The sequence below is a fragment of the Pristis pectinata genome, chromosome 3 (genome assembly GCF_009764475.1).
Source record: "Pristis pectinata isolate sPriPec2 chromosome 3, sPriPec2.1.pri, whole genome shotgun sequence".
Lineage (NCBI taxonomy): Eukaryota > Metazoa > Chordata > Chondrichthyes > Rhinopristiformes > Pristidae > Pristis > Pristis pectinata.
The window spans coordinates 28275146-28294530 of NC_067407.1; the positions used below are offsets into that span (position 1 = coordinate 28275146).

The window sequence follows — 19385 nt, forward strand, 5'->3', positions numbered from 1 at the left end:
AATTTTAAATGTATACTTCTCCAATTACACAATGTAATTGCTTTAAAAATCAATAAAAAGTTATTATTTTTGAACTCAAAAACAAAATTAGGAAATCAAGCTGCTTGATGCATGATAAATATAAACCAAGGAGGCAAGAAGAAAAACTCATCAACTTGAGATCAGGGGCACATAACACCCAGGAACAAGCCTTGTTCACAGCTTGGGCTCCGAGCAATAGGGTGACATTAATGATTGTTACCCAGAGCTCAAAATCTCGTAAAGCTGTAGTTTTAAATACCACCAAATTAGATTTCAGTATGGATTCTCGATGCACAGTCAGGTTCACCGCCAGATTGTGTTGTTCTGTTTTTGAGATGAGATGCTGAAACAAACGTTAATTACCTTAAGGAAATATTATAAAGTCCAATGGGTACTCTGAAGAACCGTTGGGCTCCACACCCAGTATCCAAGTCAACATTTAACCCTAAATCAACATTATTTAAAGATATTAGCAGATCATTTTCTCATTGAAGTTGGCAGATCCCTGTTACCCCAGATCCCAGATTCATTTTTGCCACCCACCCACCCGGGACATTCTCTCTTCTCTCCTCTTCCATCGGGTAGAAGATACAGGAGCCTGAGGGCACGTACCACCAGACTTAAGGACAGCTTCTACCCCACTGTGATAAGACTATTGAACAGTTCGATTATACAATGAGATGGACTATGACCTCACAATCTACCTTGTTGTGACCTTGCACCTTATTGCACTGCACTTTCTCTGTAGCTGTGACACTTTACTCTGTACTGTTACTGTTTTTACCTGTACTACCTCAATGCACTAATGAATTGACCTGTACGATTGGTTTGTAAGACAAGCTTTTCACTGTACCTCGGTACAAGTGACAATAATAAACCAATACCATTATAACTGTGTTGACACTTCAAAGTACTGTGTTGCCTGTGAAGTGCTTTGAAACACCCTTAAGTCATGAAACCATGATAGAAATGGATAGTAGAGTGGTTAATACTTCTGCTTCACAGGTCCACCAACCCAGGTTTGATTCTGACTCAAGTGCTTTGTGTGGAATTTGCAAGTTTCCCATGTGACTGAATGGGTTTTCCCTGGATATTCTGATTTCCTCCCATGTGCCAAAGATGTGCTGTTGGCAGATTAACTAGCTACTATAAATTAGGTGGCAGTAGAATTTGGGGAGGTGGGGGCAGTAGTTGATGGGGATGCATGGGAAAATGGGATTAACGTAGATAGGTGTTTGATAATCAGTGTGGGTTTGGTGAGCCGAAGGGCCTTCTTCCATGTAGTACGGCTCTGTAGGCAAATGCTTATTTCCACAGCAGTCATGAATTACCAATTTAGTATTGCAAACAGATGCTGTAGAAATACATTTATGCTAGCTGTAAACAGTGTGAATATTTTTCTTTTTTATTGCTACCTTTCAGCCAATGACATTTATTTCACATCCTCCAGCTCAAATGACACTGGCTCCTGTCGGTCAAAACTTGCACGTTCACCAAGCACATGCATGACATCTGGTCTCTAAGTACTTCAAGTAAATTTGGAGGCATAAAATTTAAAATTTGGTCCAGGTCCAAATCTTCTCTTCAAAGAAATAACACCAATACCAGTGCTATCCAGGAATTACATTTATGATATTAACAGGACAGTGGGTTTTTCCAGTTATATGCATCGATCATGAATTATGTCAATTTTTTTGTTTAAATACATTCACATCTTAACTTGCAAATTTAATTGCATCATTTATAAATAATACATTTTAAAAATGCCAGGATGCAGAGCCCAATTATAAGAATTTATACGAATGAAACAAGAAAACAGTGCAGTTTCAAAATAGAATACATTTGTAAACATACATAATATTGGGGTTGCAGTTAACCAGTTGCAAAACAAAGCACCAATATCTAAATTTTGAAGGTTCAAGAAATTTAGAGCAGAGAAAAAAATTGAGGATATGGCTGCAAAACGACTAAGTTATTGGACTAGAATTAGAAGCTTGGATGATTGATTTGGAGACAAGGTTAAATCCAACTAGGAATCTGAATTCAGTGAATTAAATGCATCTAGAATAATAAAAAAAAGTATCAGCAATGAAAAAGTCACTAAGACTACAGTTTCCTTTTTAAAAATAACTCATCAGGTTCATTAACCTTCTGTAGGGAAGGCAAGCTGTTATCTGGTCTGGTCAAAACATGAACGCCAAATCCAGAATTATATGGATTACTTCTAAACTGCCCTCTGCCAAGCAAACAACTTGGACATGGGGCAATTAGGGATGGGCAATAAATGCTGGGCTAACAAGTTGCACTCATCCTATTAATGAATCTATTGAAAAATGATGTATTAACATTAAGGCAGAAGCTGTCAACACTGAAAACTGAATTGGACAGGTGGATAAAGGAAATTATAAAAGTAGCGATTTGGACATCAGAACAATCAAACCTTGACTGAGAACAATCAAAATTTACAGGTAAATACCAACAGATTACTTGAGGCAATTAGCCCATCTCCATTATTTCTGTGCATAAATATTCATGTTTGCCCATCACTTTCAAACATTAGTTACAACAATTCTGGAACAACCCATCCTCGAAGGTGGTAAGGTTTTCTCCTCCACAAACGTGATGGATTTTTTTTTAAAAAAACAGAGTAATGCTTGGAATGCATTGCGAAAGATAATAGTGGTGGCAGATTAAACTGCAATTTGGGAATGAAGTTGCAACTAGGACCAAATACAATTCCTACAGTATTCTAATACTGTAACAATTTGTTCTGTGGCTTCAACTGAAACTATGCTAAGGTTTTCTCAGTACGATGAAACAATCTTTTGACCAAGCATGCACTTGAAAGAAAACAAATTACAATCTCAAAGCTGAAGTTTTGAATCAAACCTTAGCTGAAGATTGAGATGTTGAAAAATTAAGCCAAGCAGGTACAAAGTCATGCTGCGCCATTTAGGTCCAGTGTCTTCCAGTCAACGAAGTGAGGTATCAAACCTCATGGCCAGAATCCTGCATAAATGAAAAGGATTAAGAAATGAAATAACGGAATCCTCCAACTAACAAATAACTGATAAATGTTTATGTCAAAACTGGATTAATCAAAAGATATTTCTTCTTTACAGTTAATTCTTGGCTTTTAAACCATCACCCTAAATCTTTGACAAAAAAAATTCAAAAATCACGTCACTGCAGAGAATAACACAAAAGGACTTTTGCAACTGTTCACTGCAACTTGGAGAGAGATAGCCTTGCATTGTTACCCTTGCTGTACAGCTAGGGTCTGCCTCAGCAATAACCATCAGCACTTCACATGCATATCCAGCCCCAAACAGAAAATAAACTATCATAACATCAAAAATATTCTGAGACAATGGACTTGCTTACAACTGTTCCATGACATTCATTACTATGCATTCAGTTGGACTAAGAAAAATTTCTGTTTTGGAAGAAGTAACAAGGTGTATCTGAAGTTCTCTATATTAGAATCACAAAAATGTACAGCACAGAAAAGGGAGCTTTTAGCCCACCTCGTCCGTGCTGAGCATAATGTCTATCTATGCTAATGCCATTTGCCTGCATTACAAATATTCCTGTACGCATTTCCTATCCAAGCACCTGTCCAAATGAGTTTTAAACATTGTAATTGTATCTGCCTTCACCACCTCTCCTGGCGGCTCATTTACCACTTACCCATCAGATCTCCTTTAAATTTCTCCCCTCTCACCTTAAACCTGTGCCCTCTAGTTCGAGATTCCCTTGCCCCACAGCAGTTGACAAAACTCAATATAAGCCAGCAAAATGTTTTAAGTAATGAAAAAAAATTACTTTCTATCTTTCACTGCATCCCTCCTATCCCAGTTCCCACAATTTTACATGTAGATATACAGGGAGCAGGGGTGGTGAGGGGGCAAGAGATTGTTTCTTAAGCTATCTATTCATTATCTTAGATTGTTACAAGATCATTTCATTAGTGAGATCATTTCTTCAAGTGATCCAAATCAAGTACCTGTCCCTATTATTAAGAACTTGTGTTCCTGCAAATTACCGGAGAAAGCTATTGCACTGTGAAATATGAAGTACCTTACATAACTAACTATTGTTCAACCATACTCCCTCATTCAGCTATTTAAAAAGTTTAAATCCAAAATAGTCGAAAGGAATCAAGTTTGGTGTAGAAATAATAAGTGGTATTTCAACTTTCATTAAGAGCACATGAGCAAAGATTATCTTGTGGGGACAGGAACTTAAGTCTGCTATATTCTGCTAAAAGTTAGGCATTTACAGATATTTGTTGTGCATCAGTAAACAAGTATATTATTTGAAAACTGCAAAGTGAATTTGCTCTCAGAAGTTTATATCTAAAGTAATACAAAATCATGAAGCAACACCTTACCTCTAAGCAGAGCTCTTTGGGCCCTCAGCTTTGATGTTTCCGGCACTGAAGCTCCCTGTTCTCACCAAGGCAGGCTGGCAAACGCTGGCAAGAGCTTGTAGAGTGATTTGGTCACTTCGGACCAGAAGCAGCACTCTGTGCTTGCCTGCACCTCAATCCCACCTCAGCTGTTCATTTTATTTTCCCCTTTTTCCAAGTGTAGAAATAATCCCAGGGCCTACCCAGCTAATTTCTTTTTATACTGAGAGGAGGAAGAACTTTGCTCACCTCATTAATATTCTCAATGAAATGTCCCAGAGAGAGAGAAAAAAGTTACATTACAAAAAAGGACAAATTAGCTGGTTGTCTGCTTAAGATTTGATTACAACATAATTAGAAATAGAAGAACAGTGTGTCTATAGATTATATTTTGTGAATGCAACAGATGCTCACATTTACAAATTTAGCCTGATTATTCCTTCATTTCTTCGCATTTTCATCATTTTTAAAAGTGGCTCTTGGAAACACTGCAGTTCAGAAAGTCCTTATTCTGATTCTGAAAGGTATCTGAAAAGTTAGCTTTCAATGTAACAATAATTCTGAACCTAACATCTACCCAAGTACATCCATAGATACTATTAAACAAAACAAAATTTTAAAATATTTCTCCCTCCTTGAAAGATTTTTAAAATTGTAAGTCAATTTATTTTCCCACTTGTCCAATTAGCTTTCACTTTTTATGTTTCAAAGCTGACCATAGTAAAACTGACAAGCCAAGTTAATATTACTAGTTCTTTTCATCCTCTGCAGCAAAATCAAAAATGTTTTCCCTGGCACTTTCAGTATAATCCTTGCATTTCCAGTAATACCTGTAACAAAGAAAAACAAGAAAATAACTAAGGTGGAGAATTGTAGTTTTGTAAAAATGCAATGCAAGTCAACAACATAATTTGTCACACTCCTCACAAGAGACATTAACCATCAACAAAACCAATTGCATGAAGCTAGTGTGCACTTGCAGTTAAGATGCATGTGGATCTTCCTGGTCAATATTCATTTCTCCCCGCCTGAAAATAAACTGGAACCATCTGCAATGGAGAACAAAAATCTTAACATGAAGACCTACTATTCAGAGGAGGAGGAGTTGGGAATCCATATTGCTGTAGAAGCAAATAGTGTAATGCTGCATTGTAATTTGCTCAAGGGTCATTTATGTGTTTTTGCATTTGAACACCTTTTTATCTGATGTAATACCTGCCTGAGATACAGATAAAAGTAGTTTAGAAGCAACGAGAATTCATCACAGAAGAATTTAAATATGTTTAACCATTCCTACATATTACACCAACAACTGGCATAAGTAGTACATATTCAAATAAAATAGACAAGGTGAAAGCTGATCTTGCCTTTCAGCACAAAATTGCTTAGAGAGAGTTCGCAAACATCTTGATTGAAAGCAGGTGAATAACCTTCCACACATTTGAGAAGAAACTATAACCCTTCCATGCAAAAGCTGAAAAGGTGATTTATTTCATTAGTTATTCAACACTGTATTTCCAGTTTATACCTAATCGAGCTCCTAGTTGCACAATGAAATCTCCACCTTTCAGATGGAAAACTGCCACCACAATTGCCTCGTATTTGCTGACAATAGTAAGCGGCCCACCTAGCCCTCAGCTGTACTTTCTATGAGTGGCTCACCTAGGGACTTGCAGGAACACAGCGCCTCCAATCTCAGTACATCATAACAGTGTCTTTCATACGCAAATCTACCCGCATGGGCAGATCTTCCCCACTAAAATGGTAAAAGAAAACCTGACAGACAGCTAAACTAGGCCCTATGACTGAGATGTTTGTCAAAAACTTGAAGTTTCTGACATTGGCAAACTTTAAAAACTGTTCAGAAACTATTAAAAATAAATAGGTTCAACAACATAAGCACTTTAAAGCAAGGTATACTTTAAACTGCTTAAAGACAATTTCTTAAAAACTTCCTTAAGTTAACCAAAGCTAAGATAGCTCTTTACAGCTGCTGGCATCCATTTGACTAAAGCACTCTTTCACCAGGTTAAACCTGGCACAAGTTGTTCAAGTGGATTCTTCACTTTAAGTAGTGAATATGTGCGGCAATTTTAGGTACTACAATTGTCGCAAGTCCAGCAAAGTCAATAGTTCCCAAGCAAATAGCTATCAGAAAGTTCAGAGCTCACATGTTTATGCACAAATGCATAGAAATCCTGAACCTGCTGGAGTTTAAAAGGGAAACAACAGAGTTACAGGCAAACATTCCCAGTGTATTCCCACTAAACATAGGGCAATGAACCCATGGCAAGCAAGAATACAATGATTCAATGGCTATATTTTTAAGTTTCTCTTAAACATTCTTCACACTCTTCAATTAAAATCTGGTTTAAAAAAACTTCTGCGTAAAGCATCAATAGAAGGACAAATCTTTCAGACACCAAATACCCCACCAGATTTTGCTGTATTTTTTTCTAAACCCTCCTTTTCAACTGAAATATCATAACAATTCAAATGAGCTGTAGCTTTTGAAACAGCCAATTATTCTGCATCTGGACACGTTACAAGTTTATCCAACATAAAAATTAACAGCAATTCTTTTATTCATTTGCAAGAGGCCAGCATTTATTACCCACCTTCATTCTCTTCCAGTTGACTGATTTGATAAGCCATTAGAGGGGGCAGTTAACCATCAATCACACTGCTGTGAACCTATATCAACATACCACACCAGGCTGAGGTTGGCTGATTTCATTACAGAAAAAAAAGTGAACCAGATGACAAGTTTCATGCACATACTAGCTGATACTAGCTTTTCAATTCCAGATTTTAATTAATTAGCTGAATGACAATTCTCCAGTTATACGTACTGATTAAACTATTACATCCAGTCACCTCAATTGGTTTGATATGTGGTATTTTAATAATAAAATAATTGACCATCTCCAAGCTGTAGCCAGTAATCTTACCAGTACATTCTATTCCAATCTGCAAAGTTCACTGGCCAAAGATGAATTAAGCTTAAATCTTGTGAAGTTATGCTAAAAAGTACATATGCCATGGAATGCACTATGTCAGAGTAGCCCAGACAAGTAACTGCTGTGAATCTTGTGGACTTTACTGATTGCAGCGTACATTACATGGCATTGTATCCTCAAAATTATTTGTAGCATTTTGACAACATGACCAATGATTCAGCAGTTTATTAAAATCTCTTAAAAATGTATTAAAATGTCATGAAGTAACTTGATATTTTGCTCATTTTGGTACCTTGTCTCTCGCCCCTGTGGATGATGACAAGGATCATTTAAAATGCTAGTCCTGACACTCCAGGAACTAAAGGTTACCTGGTGCACAAAGTAACATGAAACAACACATTACAAAACAAAATGAAGCTTTGTTTTCAAAATAAGAGGTAGGATTCATGACCAAATCTTTGAGTGATGGAGAAATAATACTGACAAGCCATTCCTGTCACTAAAAGCCTAATCATGCTTAAGAGAAATAGCATAAAACAACATGAATAAGATAAAATAGATATTAAAAAATGGTCTATTATTTAAAAGTGGCTCAAAGTGGCTCAAAATGCAACCAAGTAAAAAACAAATCATTATTTTTTTTCCCACTTGTGGAATTGAACTTCATGGAATTCACTATAAACTTCCAGCATGTATAACAACAGAGCCAGCTGGGAACTATAAATCTGGACTATTTGCCCATGTTAAGTGCTTTCTCTTCACTTTTGTTTGTAAAATTGAAATACTAAAATAAATCCAATACAATCAAACAAAACAATCAAACATAATTCTCAAAAGTTGTCCCAGAAACCGAGTTAGCAATTCAAACAGGACAAAAGCCAAAAGGTACAACAAAAGGCCACAAACTGATGGGACCATAAAGAATCATTGCATCTGGGATTCCCAAAGAATTTATTTCTTCTATTTCTCATCCAATATTACTCATCAGCAACATCGTCCATAAAGGCATCAGTTCCCACATATACACTGATGACACTTGCCATCTGTCAACCTCTCTACCATCTCAATTAGTCCAGCTGTTTAGAAAATATCTATAAAACTAAATAGATTAAACCATCAATTAGAGACTCAACTGCACGAGTTACATAAATGTGCATGTTATAGCAAGAACAAGGCACTTATGGCTTATTCTGCAAAAAGCTACTCAGTTTCCGTTCCAAAGACCTCTGAACCATCTTAAAGGTGTGTTGCGGAATATTTTAGATGTTTTGCATATGAATGCATGATGCAATTCTTACAAATTGTACAAACTAATAGCACAAATGGAGACAAACATGTTTGATTAAAAAGCCATTAAGGAGACAGGATTTAATGGTGACCAAGCTGGGAATCAAATATTTTAGGGTGCTCAACAAGTAAGGAGGGCAAAGAAAAAATGGAAGAGGTGGACTTGCTGCAACAAAAGATAAAAGTGCAGTCGCGAGGAATGATCCTAGCCCAGAAGAACAGGAAATAATTAGTATAGGTGGTAATCAGTGAATCACAAGAACCACATCAGGAGCATTTATAGGCCCTTTTTAACATTTATTTGTTTTCAGAGCTTGGGCTTTGATACTTAGCTCAACCTGTGCAAAACCACATTTCATTCCTTGGTGAAAAATCACTGACTAGATTTTGTTTTAACTTGAAACCAAAATTTACCAGGAACTGAAATAAATGTTAAAAATCATCCAAAAAGGAAACAAGCATTCAAGAAATTAACAAAGTCTAAAAAGTCAGAGGAGAATAGAAAAAAGTATCTCGATCGCTCACATCATCTCTGAACACAAGCATCTGACAAAAGGTAGCTCTCAGCTATAGAACCTCAAAGCAAAGATTTTCCAAAGATCCATAACAGTCTGCAAGAACGTCCAATGCCAATATAAATAGAGAAAACACCTCTGGCAAGTCTGCTGAAATGTATAAGCTAGAAACTAGAACATAAAATTGCCACGTCCAGGAGTTCAGTAGCAGACACTCAACAAGCTGACTTATAAAAAAATCTAAATGACATCTAGGTCTATAAAGGTATTTTTTTATTGACCACCCATATCACCGTTTACCTAAATTCTACAGGAAATCTCACCGATTAACTACCACGCTGACACTAACTTTCAAATTTGACTCAATGCATCTTTCAAAATGCGGAAGAGCAACTTTGGCAAGGCAATTAAGCCTAATGAACCTTGGCGATTGCTGAAATTTTTTCCCCCATAATCGCTGACTGTAGCATTGAACCCTATGTTCTCCAGTGTAACTCGACTGCAAGACAATACTATGATTTGTTCTTCTGTGGGTTCTGTTAAATATTGCCCTAATTTGTCAGAGTAACGTGAGCAAGGTGGCTACAGCAGTACCTCATGGTTCTCTATTCAAATATAGATGTTAGGAAAAGCTGTGTGTTGCATTTTAAAGTTTAAATAAATACATGAAGTGGAAGACCCAATTATGGTTAACCATGTCATGGGTAAAACAGAATGCATCAACTTTTAACAAGGAACAACATACTAAATTTGGTGAGTGTGCTTCCACAGAATCTTCTATCTGGTACAATTCTCTCTCCAGATTTTCCATCAAACAATAAAATTATAAGTTTTACCTTAATCCACCCCCCTCTATTATTTCCACCCAATCAGAAAAATTCCCTTGGCTCCACCCATTGCCCTCCTTCACCTTCTCTGCTATCAAGACTAACTTGTATGCCTTTCTCAAAAACTCAGAGGGTAACATGCATGTGCAGAGGCAAAAGGACAGTCAACGTTTCAGGTCGAGAGCCTGCATCAAGTTTTGACCTGAAACATCAACCATCCCTTTGCTTCCACAGAAGCTGCTTGACCCACTGAGTTCCTCCAGAATTTGTTTTTTGCTCTAGATGACAGCATCTGCAGTCTCTTCTGTCCCCTTAAGTTTATGTTAAAATGTGGAGCTCCTCCATTGTTAATTCAGATCCAAACCAGCATAAGCAAACTTGGCTGCTGTGATGTTTTTCATGTAAGGCACATTGTTTTTAGTCCCTATTATGTAGTTTTGCTCCCGATCATGAAATAATACCACTCAGCCAGAGGAAACTATTGGCTATTAGCCAATCACATCTCATGATGTCTCAAGACTTCCCCACTTGTACACTCAAATTCAGCAGTCCACAACAGTGCATCAAACCGTCATCTCCAATGCTGGACTTGCCATTGAGCCAACAATGGAGTCATGACTTGCTGAAGAGAGGGCCCACAAGTAACTCAATTGCAGTCCTCAGCTTTATTCTGGGGGAGCTAGTGTATGAAGACTATCTCCATTAATTTGCCCGAGAAGAAATAGCTACATGCAGGTAAATGCTTTAAATACTTTACTGTTCCTAATTATTATTGCTTAAATTAAAAATAATTGTTTTTATAAATTATAGAAATTTACTTCAAGAGCTGCTACAGAGAAAGCGACATTTCTGCCATCTCTATTATGTCCATTAGACTCATTACAAACATTTAAAACTGTTTTAAAAAGCCTTGGCAGCCAGTGGAGCAGCAAAAGGATGCAAGGACCCTAACTACAGAGCCTCCTGTGCAATGTGGGAGCTAGCTCCAAATCATCCAATGCCTGTTGGGGGGAGTGGGCAGGCAGTATTGAATGTAGATACTGGCCAGTGTCTAGGGTAATCCAAGTTGTTATACTTCCAGGTTTTACAAACATTATATATTTAAATCCCATACTGTTGATTCATATACTTTTCTTTCCAATGACAGCATACTGCATTCCTTGTTTCTATCTCAATTAACTACTGCTTGTTTTGTCACACCCATCTGTCCATTCTACTAGCTTACCCGCACCCTCACCAAGTCTTAATATTTCTCTTTAGCAACCTCCAAAGTACCCATTTGTCCTAAATTTCAAAACTGTGGTCCCTTTAACCTTGGCCAAGCCATTTATATATATGCTAATGTTACTTTAGGTCCCTTCCTTAAATAAAATCTACAAGACCGATGAGGTAGCAACATTCCTCCTTGAAGGTGAACATCATATCACCTGTGTAAAAGCAATTCAAGTCTGCTGTCAATTATTTATTTCATCATTTTCTCAATTATTGATGCAAGACAAACCAATTGGTTCTGTCTTGCCACTTTTTTGGAATACATGCAATGTATTTGGGCATTATTTAAACCACCATGCACAAAAAAATTCAGCAATATGTTACTTTCATTTCATCTTTTAAAAAAGGCAAAAATATTAATAACTCATTTCTACAAAGTGAAGTAAAACACTACAGATCCATGTACAGTAATCACATTTTAACAAATTGCCAAAACATGCTCTGCAGCCTAGACTTCAGGAGAAGCGCAGGCGGGCAGAGAAGGATCGGCACGCAGATGTGGCTAAAAATACTCCTGAGGTATTCTAGGGAATTTCAGGAGTTCTGGGCTCAGCTGCAAACCTTGAGTAGCACAGCTGCAAGGATCTTGAGTGTACTTGAGCAGGGATAATCAGCAATCAGGGTGCAGCAGTAAAGGCAGGGAGGATTCACTCCTTGACTCAGTGTGCAGACACCACAACTGGAAAACACCATCAGTGAGTGAGTGAATGAGAGAAAGAGACCATTAGGAGGCAACGGAAGGAGGGAGGAAACTGGGGGAAGAGGGCAGCAATAGGGAGATTCAAAAGAAAAAGGCACAAAGGGAGGGAAAGGATCAACGTGAGGGAGTGTATTGAGGGAAAGTTAGAGAAGAAGTGTGTATGGTCAGAGGGCACCTGTGTGTGCTTAGAGGATGTGCATGCCCATGTTCGTGTGTGTTCAAAGCGTGGTCTCCAGTTTTGCTGAGATTACTCAGCCTGAAGCTGTGTAAGTGGTCTCTCAATTTCAATCTCACAAATAAGATATTGCAATGGATCTGAGACCCCATTGAGTTCAATGGGAATTGCAGGGCAAAGTTTTAGACGGCAAAGGGAAAAGCAAATACTCGTCCAAAATTTCTGTATGACTTCAGAAATACCTGAAACGAAATATAACATTCAAATTTTTAATTACTTACTTCAATTTCAAGTTTTAATTTTCACTGCTTGTCAGAAACAAACTATTAAAGATCAATAACAGTTTTGAGAAGTGGCAAAGCATTGGCTCCAGTTTTCCTAGCTGACAATGGAATTTTCAAGAGAAGGGCTTTAATCACCCTTTATCTTCTGCTGAGACTAGACACAACAGAACACTGAAGGCTGGTAATATCGAGACTCTGCAGCCACACAAGGTACATGAGTTGTGGGGGCATTTCTAGGCATGCATATCAGGTCAATAATGCTCCTGGAAACCAAGTATTCTAGAGAATTCCAAGACATAGTTTGAAAAGTATTTGGAGGTGTTGACTTTTGCCAGTTTTAATTTTAAAATTATTTTTCCTCCTCAAAGAAACCTCAGATTGTAGAATATAGGTGCAAAAAAAATTAAAAGCTAGTTTGTTTTCTTTCTCTTTCATAATAACAACAACAACATTTAAAGTACATTTGTACAAGTACATGGATAGGAAAGGTTTAGAGGGATATTGCTAAATGCGGGCAAACCACTAGCTTGGTGGGCACCATGGTTGGCATGGACAAGTTGGGCCAAAGGGCTTGTTTCCATGCTGCATTACTCTGTGACTATTTCCATATAAATGCCCATGTTCAAGCCAAGGAAAAGGAATCAGCCTGGTCTTTATGAATATGCTGCTTCACTGCCTCATGACACAAAGCCAATTAAACGTGACTTCATTTGTGAACCTATCCTTGACAAAGCCATAGCTAAAATAGAAACCTACCTTGAAGAGAAATTAATGGATATATCCACATTATCTAACATAGTAAAGTTGTCTCAAGTTCGAGATTATGAACACAATGACAGTTGACTAACCCATGTGATATCTGAAACATCATGACAAAAATATCCCTAAATTCCCATATATGCGTCAGCTCCTGCTATAGAGAAATTCCCCAGAAAGAAAACAAGACCTATAACTGAAATAAAATTGTATAGAATTCCAGGTAATTCAAACAGGTCCGAGAGATGGAGACAAAATTAACTGTTGCTTAGGTGAATGTATCACAACTAACATGCATTTATTATAGGAAAATACATCTCACAACCTCAACCATAGCTCTTCATAACTAATAGGATTGACAACATTAAAGATCTGGATTTTATGATTAATGGGAAAAGAACAACAATTGCAAATAATCTCAAAGACAGCTACCCACAAAGTCTGTGGTGTGGACTTGCACACTTCTGCAATTAGTTGGTCATTCGGCATCTATGAAGTCATGGCAGTGACTTAGCATCATACTAAGCATCCTCAACAAAATCAGCAAAAACATTGAGCAAAAATTGCTTTCAGGGCTTTATATGGCACTGAAAATTGGGCCATAGACATTTGACTATCATAAATGTAGTGTTTCAACATGCATAAAAAATATATATATTTTGTATATTTATGAGGGAATTGTACTACATACAATTTCAGTCCAGATAGTTTGCTAAGCAGTGGCTCGGCACACCATGAAAAAACTCACTTTGATTTCATGTAATGAGGCTTAACATTTTCAGCGATTGTTACAAGACCAGATTGTAAATATCTCAATGTTCACATTGGTATTGAAGCAAATCAATTGAATCAAAGGAAAAGGCTGCAAAATAGCAGAAAGCATGAAAGAGGGCTGAGTCACTGTCAGCAGTTTTGAGATTCTCTTGAAAAACTTCACACGTGGGAAGTCTATGTTTACCTTTTGGATTTTCTAGAGTAAATCTGTTTGTAGTCTCCAAGTTTATAGAATTTAAATACCAGTGGCTGTGTACATATATGACTGGCTGAGACAGACATCAGAACATTGCGATAAATTGTTATTTTTCCAGATTACAGGGTAATACTCAGTGGTCACATTAGAATCACTGCACAAGTTCATGTTATTAAATGACAAAATTCGTAACCACAATCGGTGAGTACAATAGTACAGCAGGAAGACTTGCAAAATACAGCAAACAACTTAATGCTTAAGGATTTGAATTGGGAATGAAGAAAAAAAATAAATGAAACAGCACAATTTTAAAAGGTTGCAGGAACAATGATTCATATATTCAGATCTGATGAGGTGGCAAAACAAGCTAAAGCTGCTTTTAAAAAAAAGCAAAATGTGATCTTTGGCTTTAGAAAGAGGAATAATTTACAAAAGTAGTTATGCTAACAATTTATAAAATGGTTGTTATTCCTCAGCTGGGATATGGAGTTCAATCTGGACATTGATTAAAGAAAGGATATTCAAACCCTGTCGAGGGAGCAGGAGATATTTACCAAAATTATTCTGCCATAAAGAACTTCACTTTTGTATAGAGACTGGAGAACAGAGATTGTTCTTCTTGTAGTAGTTAAGATTATGGGGAGATTTAAGAGAGATATTCAATTTTATGCAGAGTATTAATAAAGTTGTTATTGAATAATTCTTTCTATTGCCAGGAAGGACAATAACTGTAAGACACATTAGTTAACTGGAAGATCTAGGGGAAAATTGAGGGATTTTCTTTTGCACTAAATTGTCAGTCTGGAATACACTATTTGCTAACTTTCAAAATAGAATTGAACATGGACAAAAAAAACTGAAGGGTAATGAATAAAGGGCAGGACAATGGGCCTAAATGGATAGTTGTTTTAATGAGGTGGCAAAGGCATGGACTAAACGTCCCCTCTCCATGCTATACAATTCAATGTGCTACAATTCCATAATGTAATTAATGTTACATAATGTCGGAGTCGAGAACCAGTCCAGCTTTGTCTCGATAGCTTGAAGATTCAGCATACATCTCACAGCAATCCATTCCATGCGCTCTCTACTTTCAAGGCTAAGAAAATAGCTGGTCAAAGGTATTTCTGGGTAGATCAACATTAACTAACTACTGAACATGCAATCAAACTTAACTTTATTTTTCCACGTAACATCTCCTCCAGGTACGTACTGGTCTTAAGTAAATCAAATTAGTCCTTTAAACTTGAATAGCTAAGGTTCTTTAAACAAGGAACCTTCCTTCTAATTTTTTTCAGGTCAAATTGTCACCCTTGAGAATTAAATTTGATCAGTACTCCATATATAATCTAAGAAATGACCTCCATTATCATTGATTGGTTCCATTAACACAATTCAAATTGTTGCAAGCCATGACTGTAACTTTGACAATTCTTTCAATCGCTTTCAGTATAGTTCTTACTAAACTGTGTTGATTGTGCCCAGATGTGTATGCATGGCAACTTTGTCCTATAGGAGATGACTTGCTCCTTAGTGAACAACTCCATATTGATCACAATCTTGTTTACTATTCCTCACTCTGGAATATCAGGCTGTCACACTTGCTGCAGATGAAAGCAGTGATCTAAAAAAGTGTGCAATGTTTGCTATTGTCTTTTCTCTGGCACCCTTCCCACTCCCATTTCAGCCTTTTCACTTTGTTTCTTTCAATGCTCTCATGGATAGCCTGAAATCTCCAAGCTGTATCCATGCCCTCCACTTCACAACATGGTTATGGTTACAATGAAAAAAATCTTCCATATTCCTTGAGATTATGGCCATCATCCATCTGATGAACCTGGTCAACCTATCACAAGCACAATTAGTCTTGTAATGAATGAATGCAAAATATGCTCTAGGATCTCTCAATTGATGATTGTGTCCCACCTGGAGATGCTTGTGGTGCATACAAAACAACTAAGGTGGAAACTTTAATCCTTCCCCATGTCACACCTGTACCTGCATCTCAGATTAGAGACTGTGAACCAAGGATAGAAGCATCATAAGACTCTTATTTATCTGTTATATAGAATTTACTGATGCTTGGCCTATTCCCCTAGTACGTACAGAATCTTTTACGAAATGAATTAAGTCCCCCATCCGGGTCATTTATAAAAACAGTGAGTTATTTAGAAAAACATTGACCAATAACATTCCCTGAGGATCAGTTCCAGCAATCTGTCTCCCAGCTTATCAACAATCAATGTGAAAATTGAAACATAGGTTGAATTTTGTGGCCTTTCATACTGCTAAGAAAAGCAGTATCACTCACCAATTACATTCAAAATGAATGGCCATGCTACACAAAACTGAAGTTCAGTGAAGTCATGAAAAAGACCAACATACAAAATCTATGAAAAAAACAATGCATCACTGAAATTTATGAGCTTATAAGTAAAGAAACTGCCAGATTACCCAAAATGCATAACTGCTTTGCTTGACAAAACACAACTGGCACTGAAATCTCTGCATAAGCAGGCCTCTTTCCTAATGTCACAAGAAATCATTGCTGTAATTAAATAAACTAGTTAATTGCTTGTTTAAGTATTTCAGAAAAACATTGAAACAAGTAGGGATAAAAAAAATCAAATTGTTCCTCATATATGTGACAAGGTGAAAAAAAGCAGAAAATACTGGAAACAATCAGCAAGTCTGGCAGAATTAGGAGAGGGCAAAGATCTTGTACATAAAAGGTTAATTTTTCTTTCTGTGGATGCTGCCTGACCTGCTGGGTATTTCCAGAACTTTGTTTGTTTCTCAAATTTGCAGCAACTACAGGTTTTTTTTTGGATTTCCTTTGACAAAATGAAAACCTTGTTATTAAAACATTAAGGGACCAACCACTTCTTAAAGATATTATCAGAAATCCAATGTTTATAGGCATCTTCAAGTTGCCGGTTACAAATTAAAGCAGACTCATTTTACTATTTTAAAAGCCAACATTACAACATCAAGATATGTTGTAGTTGCTGCTACCATTCGTCTATAATTTTATTGTACGAAAGTCTTATAACAGTTTAACACAAACATTTCTAGAAGCAGGTTAATGTGATCCTACAAGAGTCTAGCCTTTCAGTTTGAATCTGCTCATATTTTGAGATCATGTTGACATAGCCTTGTCAAATTGCAAAACATGTATTCTAATTTCCTTTGTTCCTGGTAATGTCAATAGAATTGAAAGTATATTTCAGAAACAGAATTAGGTATGACCGGAGACTCCAAACCTGTTCAAATCCCACTTACGAAAATACGGTAACAAATTTCAAATTAACTACTGGTGAAGTCTTGAGCATTACTGTATTTCATAACAATGGAATCTATGAGAAATTTGGTCTAGGGATACAAAATATATTGCCCTTTGACGCTACTTATTTGTTTCTATTAAATGTGTCCCAACTAAGATTGCCTGATTCAACATACTTCAAAATTTAAGAGGGCTCTTGTGTATATAATAACCTAAATATACACCTAAATATTGGACCTGAGTCTCATCTATGGAAAGAAAATGGGTCTTAATATTCAAAGGATGGAAGAAAAGCAAGTTTCAAACATAAAAACCTTTCATATCTTCACAGAAGGGTCATTCACATTTAATTAATTGTTTTGGATAACTGGACACTTTTACAGACAAACTCAAGAGCCGACTGGTGAAAAAGAAGATTTCACAAATAGCAATTAAAATCATAACCAGATTTTTCCAGAGATATCATTGTAAGAAAAATGCCACAGCTCATCAAAAACTTATCTATTGTGTGATATTATGGGATTTTTAAAAATTTACATCCGGACACACTGCTGTGGCAGGTTTAATGAGGGCAGGGGAGAGTGAGCATGTCAGGGGTGAAGGAATATGCAGTTGAGAGGGCAAAGTGAATGCTTGCAAGACACAGATTAGATCAAATGTACCCAATGATTCACTTGAATACAACAACAGAAGGATCTGACCAGCAAGCCACTCCAATTACATGGTTGATTCTTAGTGCCCGCTGAAGTACATCAATCATGTTTGTATGTAAATCACAAGAGAGCAGTTGTTCACAAGAACTACAAGTAAAAATTCCAGTGATTAAGGCACATCAGCAAATTGGCAAAGATAATCTCAATCCAGCAAACTCAGCAAAATCCTCCTCACCAACACTAATTTATGCTGCCCAAATTGATAAAACAAAATAGGGAAAAAAGATTATTTTTAAATGGGTAGGGTCTTCCATTTGGGGTGTATGAATGATAATCACCGAGGCCACAAGACATTTACAATTTACATTGTAATTGCCCTTTTGATCAAAGTCAATGTATCTACTTTTCCTTACAATTCCAAAAAAAAGTGGGGGTAAATGAGCTTTGAGGAAGATACAGAGTTTGCAATGGCTATAGGCATATGAAATGTTAGCAATAACATAGCAGCTCGGGTATTATGTGGGAAAATGTGAATGAGAGGCTCTTATGTTTTAAACTTCCTTTTCTTCCATCCTTTGAATGACATATGCAAGTTTGAGATAGGATTGATAGGGTAGGTTTAGAGGCTCTGGAGCCTTAAATCAGGGGCAAAGTCAAAGGACAATGGAGTTTATTGTCACATTGGTATTGGTTTATTATTGTCACTTGTACCGATGTACAGTGAAAAGCTTGTCTTACAAACCGATCTTACAGGTCAATTCATTACACAGTGCGGTTACATTAAGTTAGTACAGAGTGCATTGATGTAGTACAGATTAAAAACAAAACAATAACAGTACAGAGTGAAGTGTCACAGCTACAGAGAAAGTGCAGTGCAATAAGGTGCAAGGTCACAACAAGGTAGATTGTGAGATCATAGTCCATCTCATTGTATAAGGGAACTGTTCAATAGTCTTATCACAGTGGGGGAGAAGCTGTCCTTAAGTCTGGTGGTACATGCCCTCAGGCTCCTGTATCTTCTACCCGATGGAAGAGGAGAGAAGAGAGAATGTCCCGGGTGGGTGGGGTCTTTGATTATGCTGGCTGCTACACCAAGACAATGAGAGGTAAAGACAGAGTCCAAGGAGGGGAGACTGGAGTCCGTAATGCGCTGGGCTGTGTCCACAACTCTCTGCAGCTTCTTGTGGTCTTGCGCAGAGCAGCTGCCGTACCAAGCCGTGATACATCCTGATAGGATGCTTTCTATGGTGCATCAGTAAAAGTTGGTGAGA

The 19385-nt window shown here is 37.1% G+C and overlaps 1 protein-coding gene across 3 annotated transcripts in view; it reads right to left on the reverse strand.

Annotated features, from left to right (window-relative positions):
* gpbp1l1 (GC-rich promoter binding protein 1-like 1) overlaps positions 1-19385 on the reverse strand; it is a 50982-nt gene that overhangs the window by 28727 nt on the left and 2870 nt on the right. For all 3 annotated transcript variants that reach the window (XM_052012128.1, XM_052012127.1, XM_052012126.1), the window contains exons 2-3: positions 4415-5262; positions 2911-3030 (exon numbers count right to left, since the gene is read on the reverse strand). In XM_052012128.1, coding sequence (XP_051868088.1) covers positions 2911-2973 — 63 coding nt within the window. In that variant the 5' untranslated portion in view covers positions 2974-3030; positions 4415-5262. The remainder of the gene's footprint in view (positions 1-2910; positions 3031-4414; positions 5263-19385) is intronic.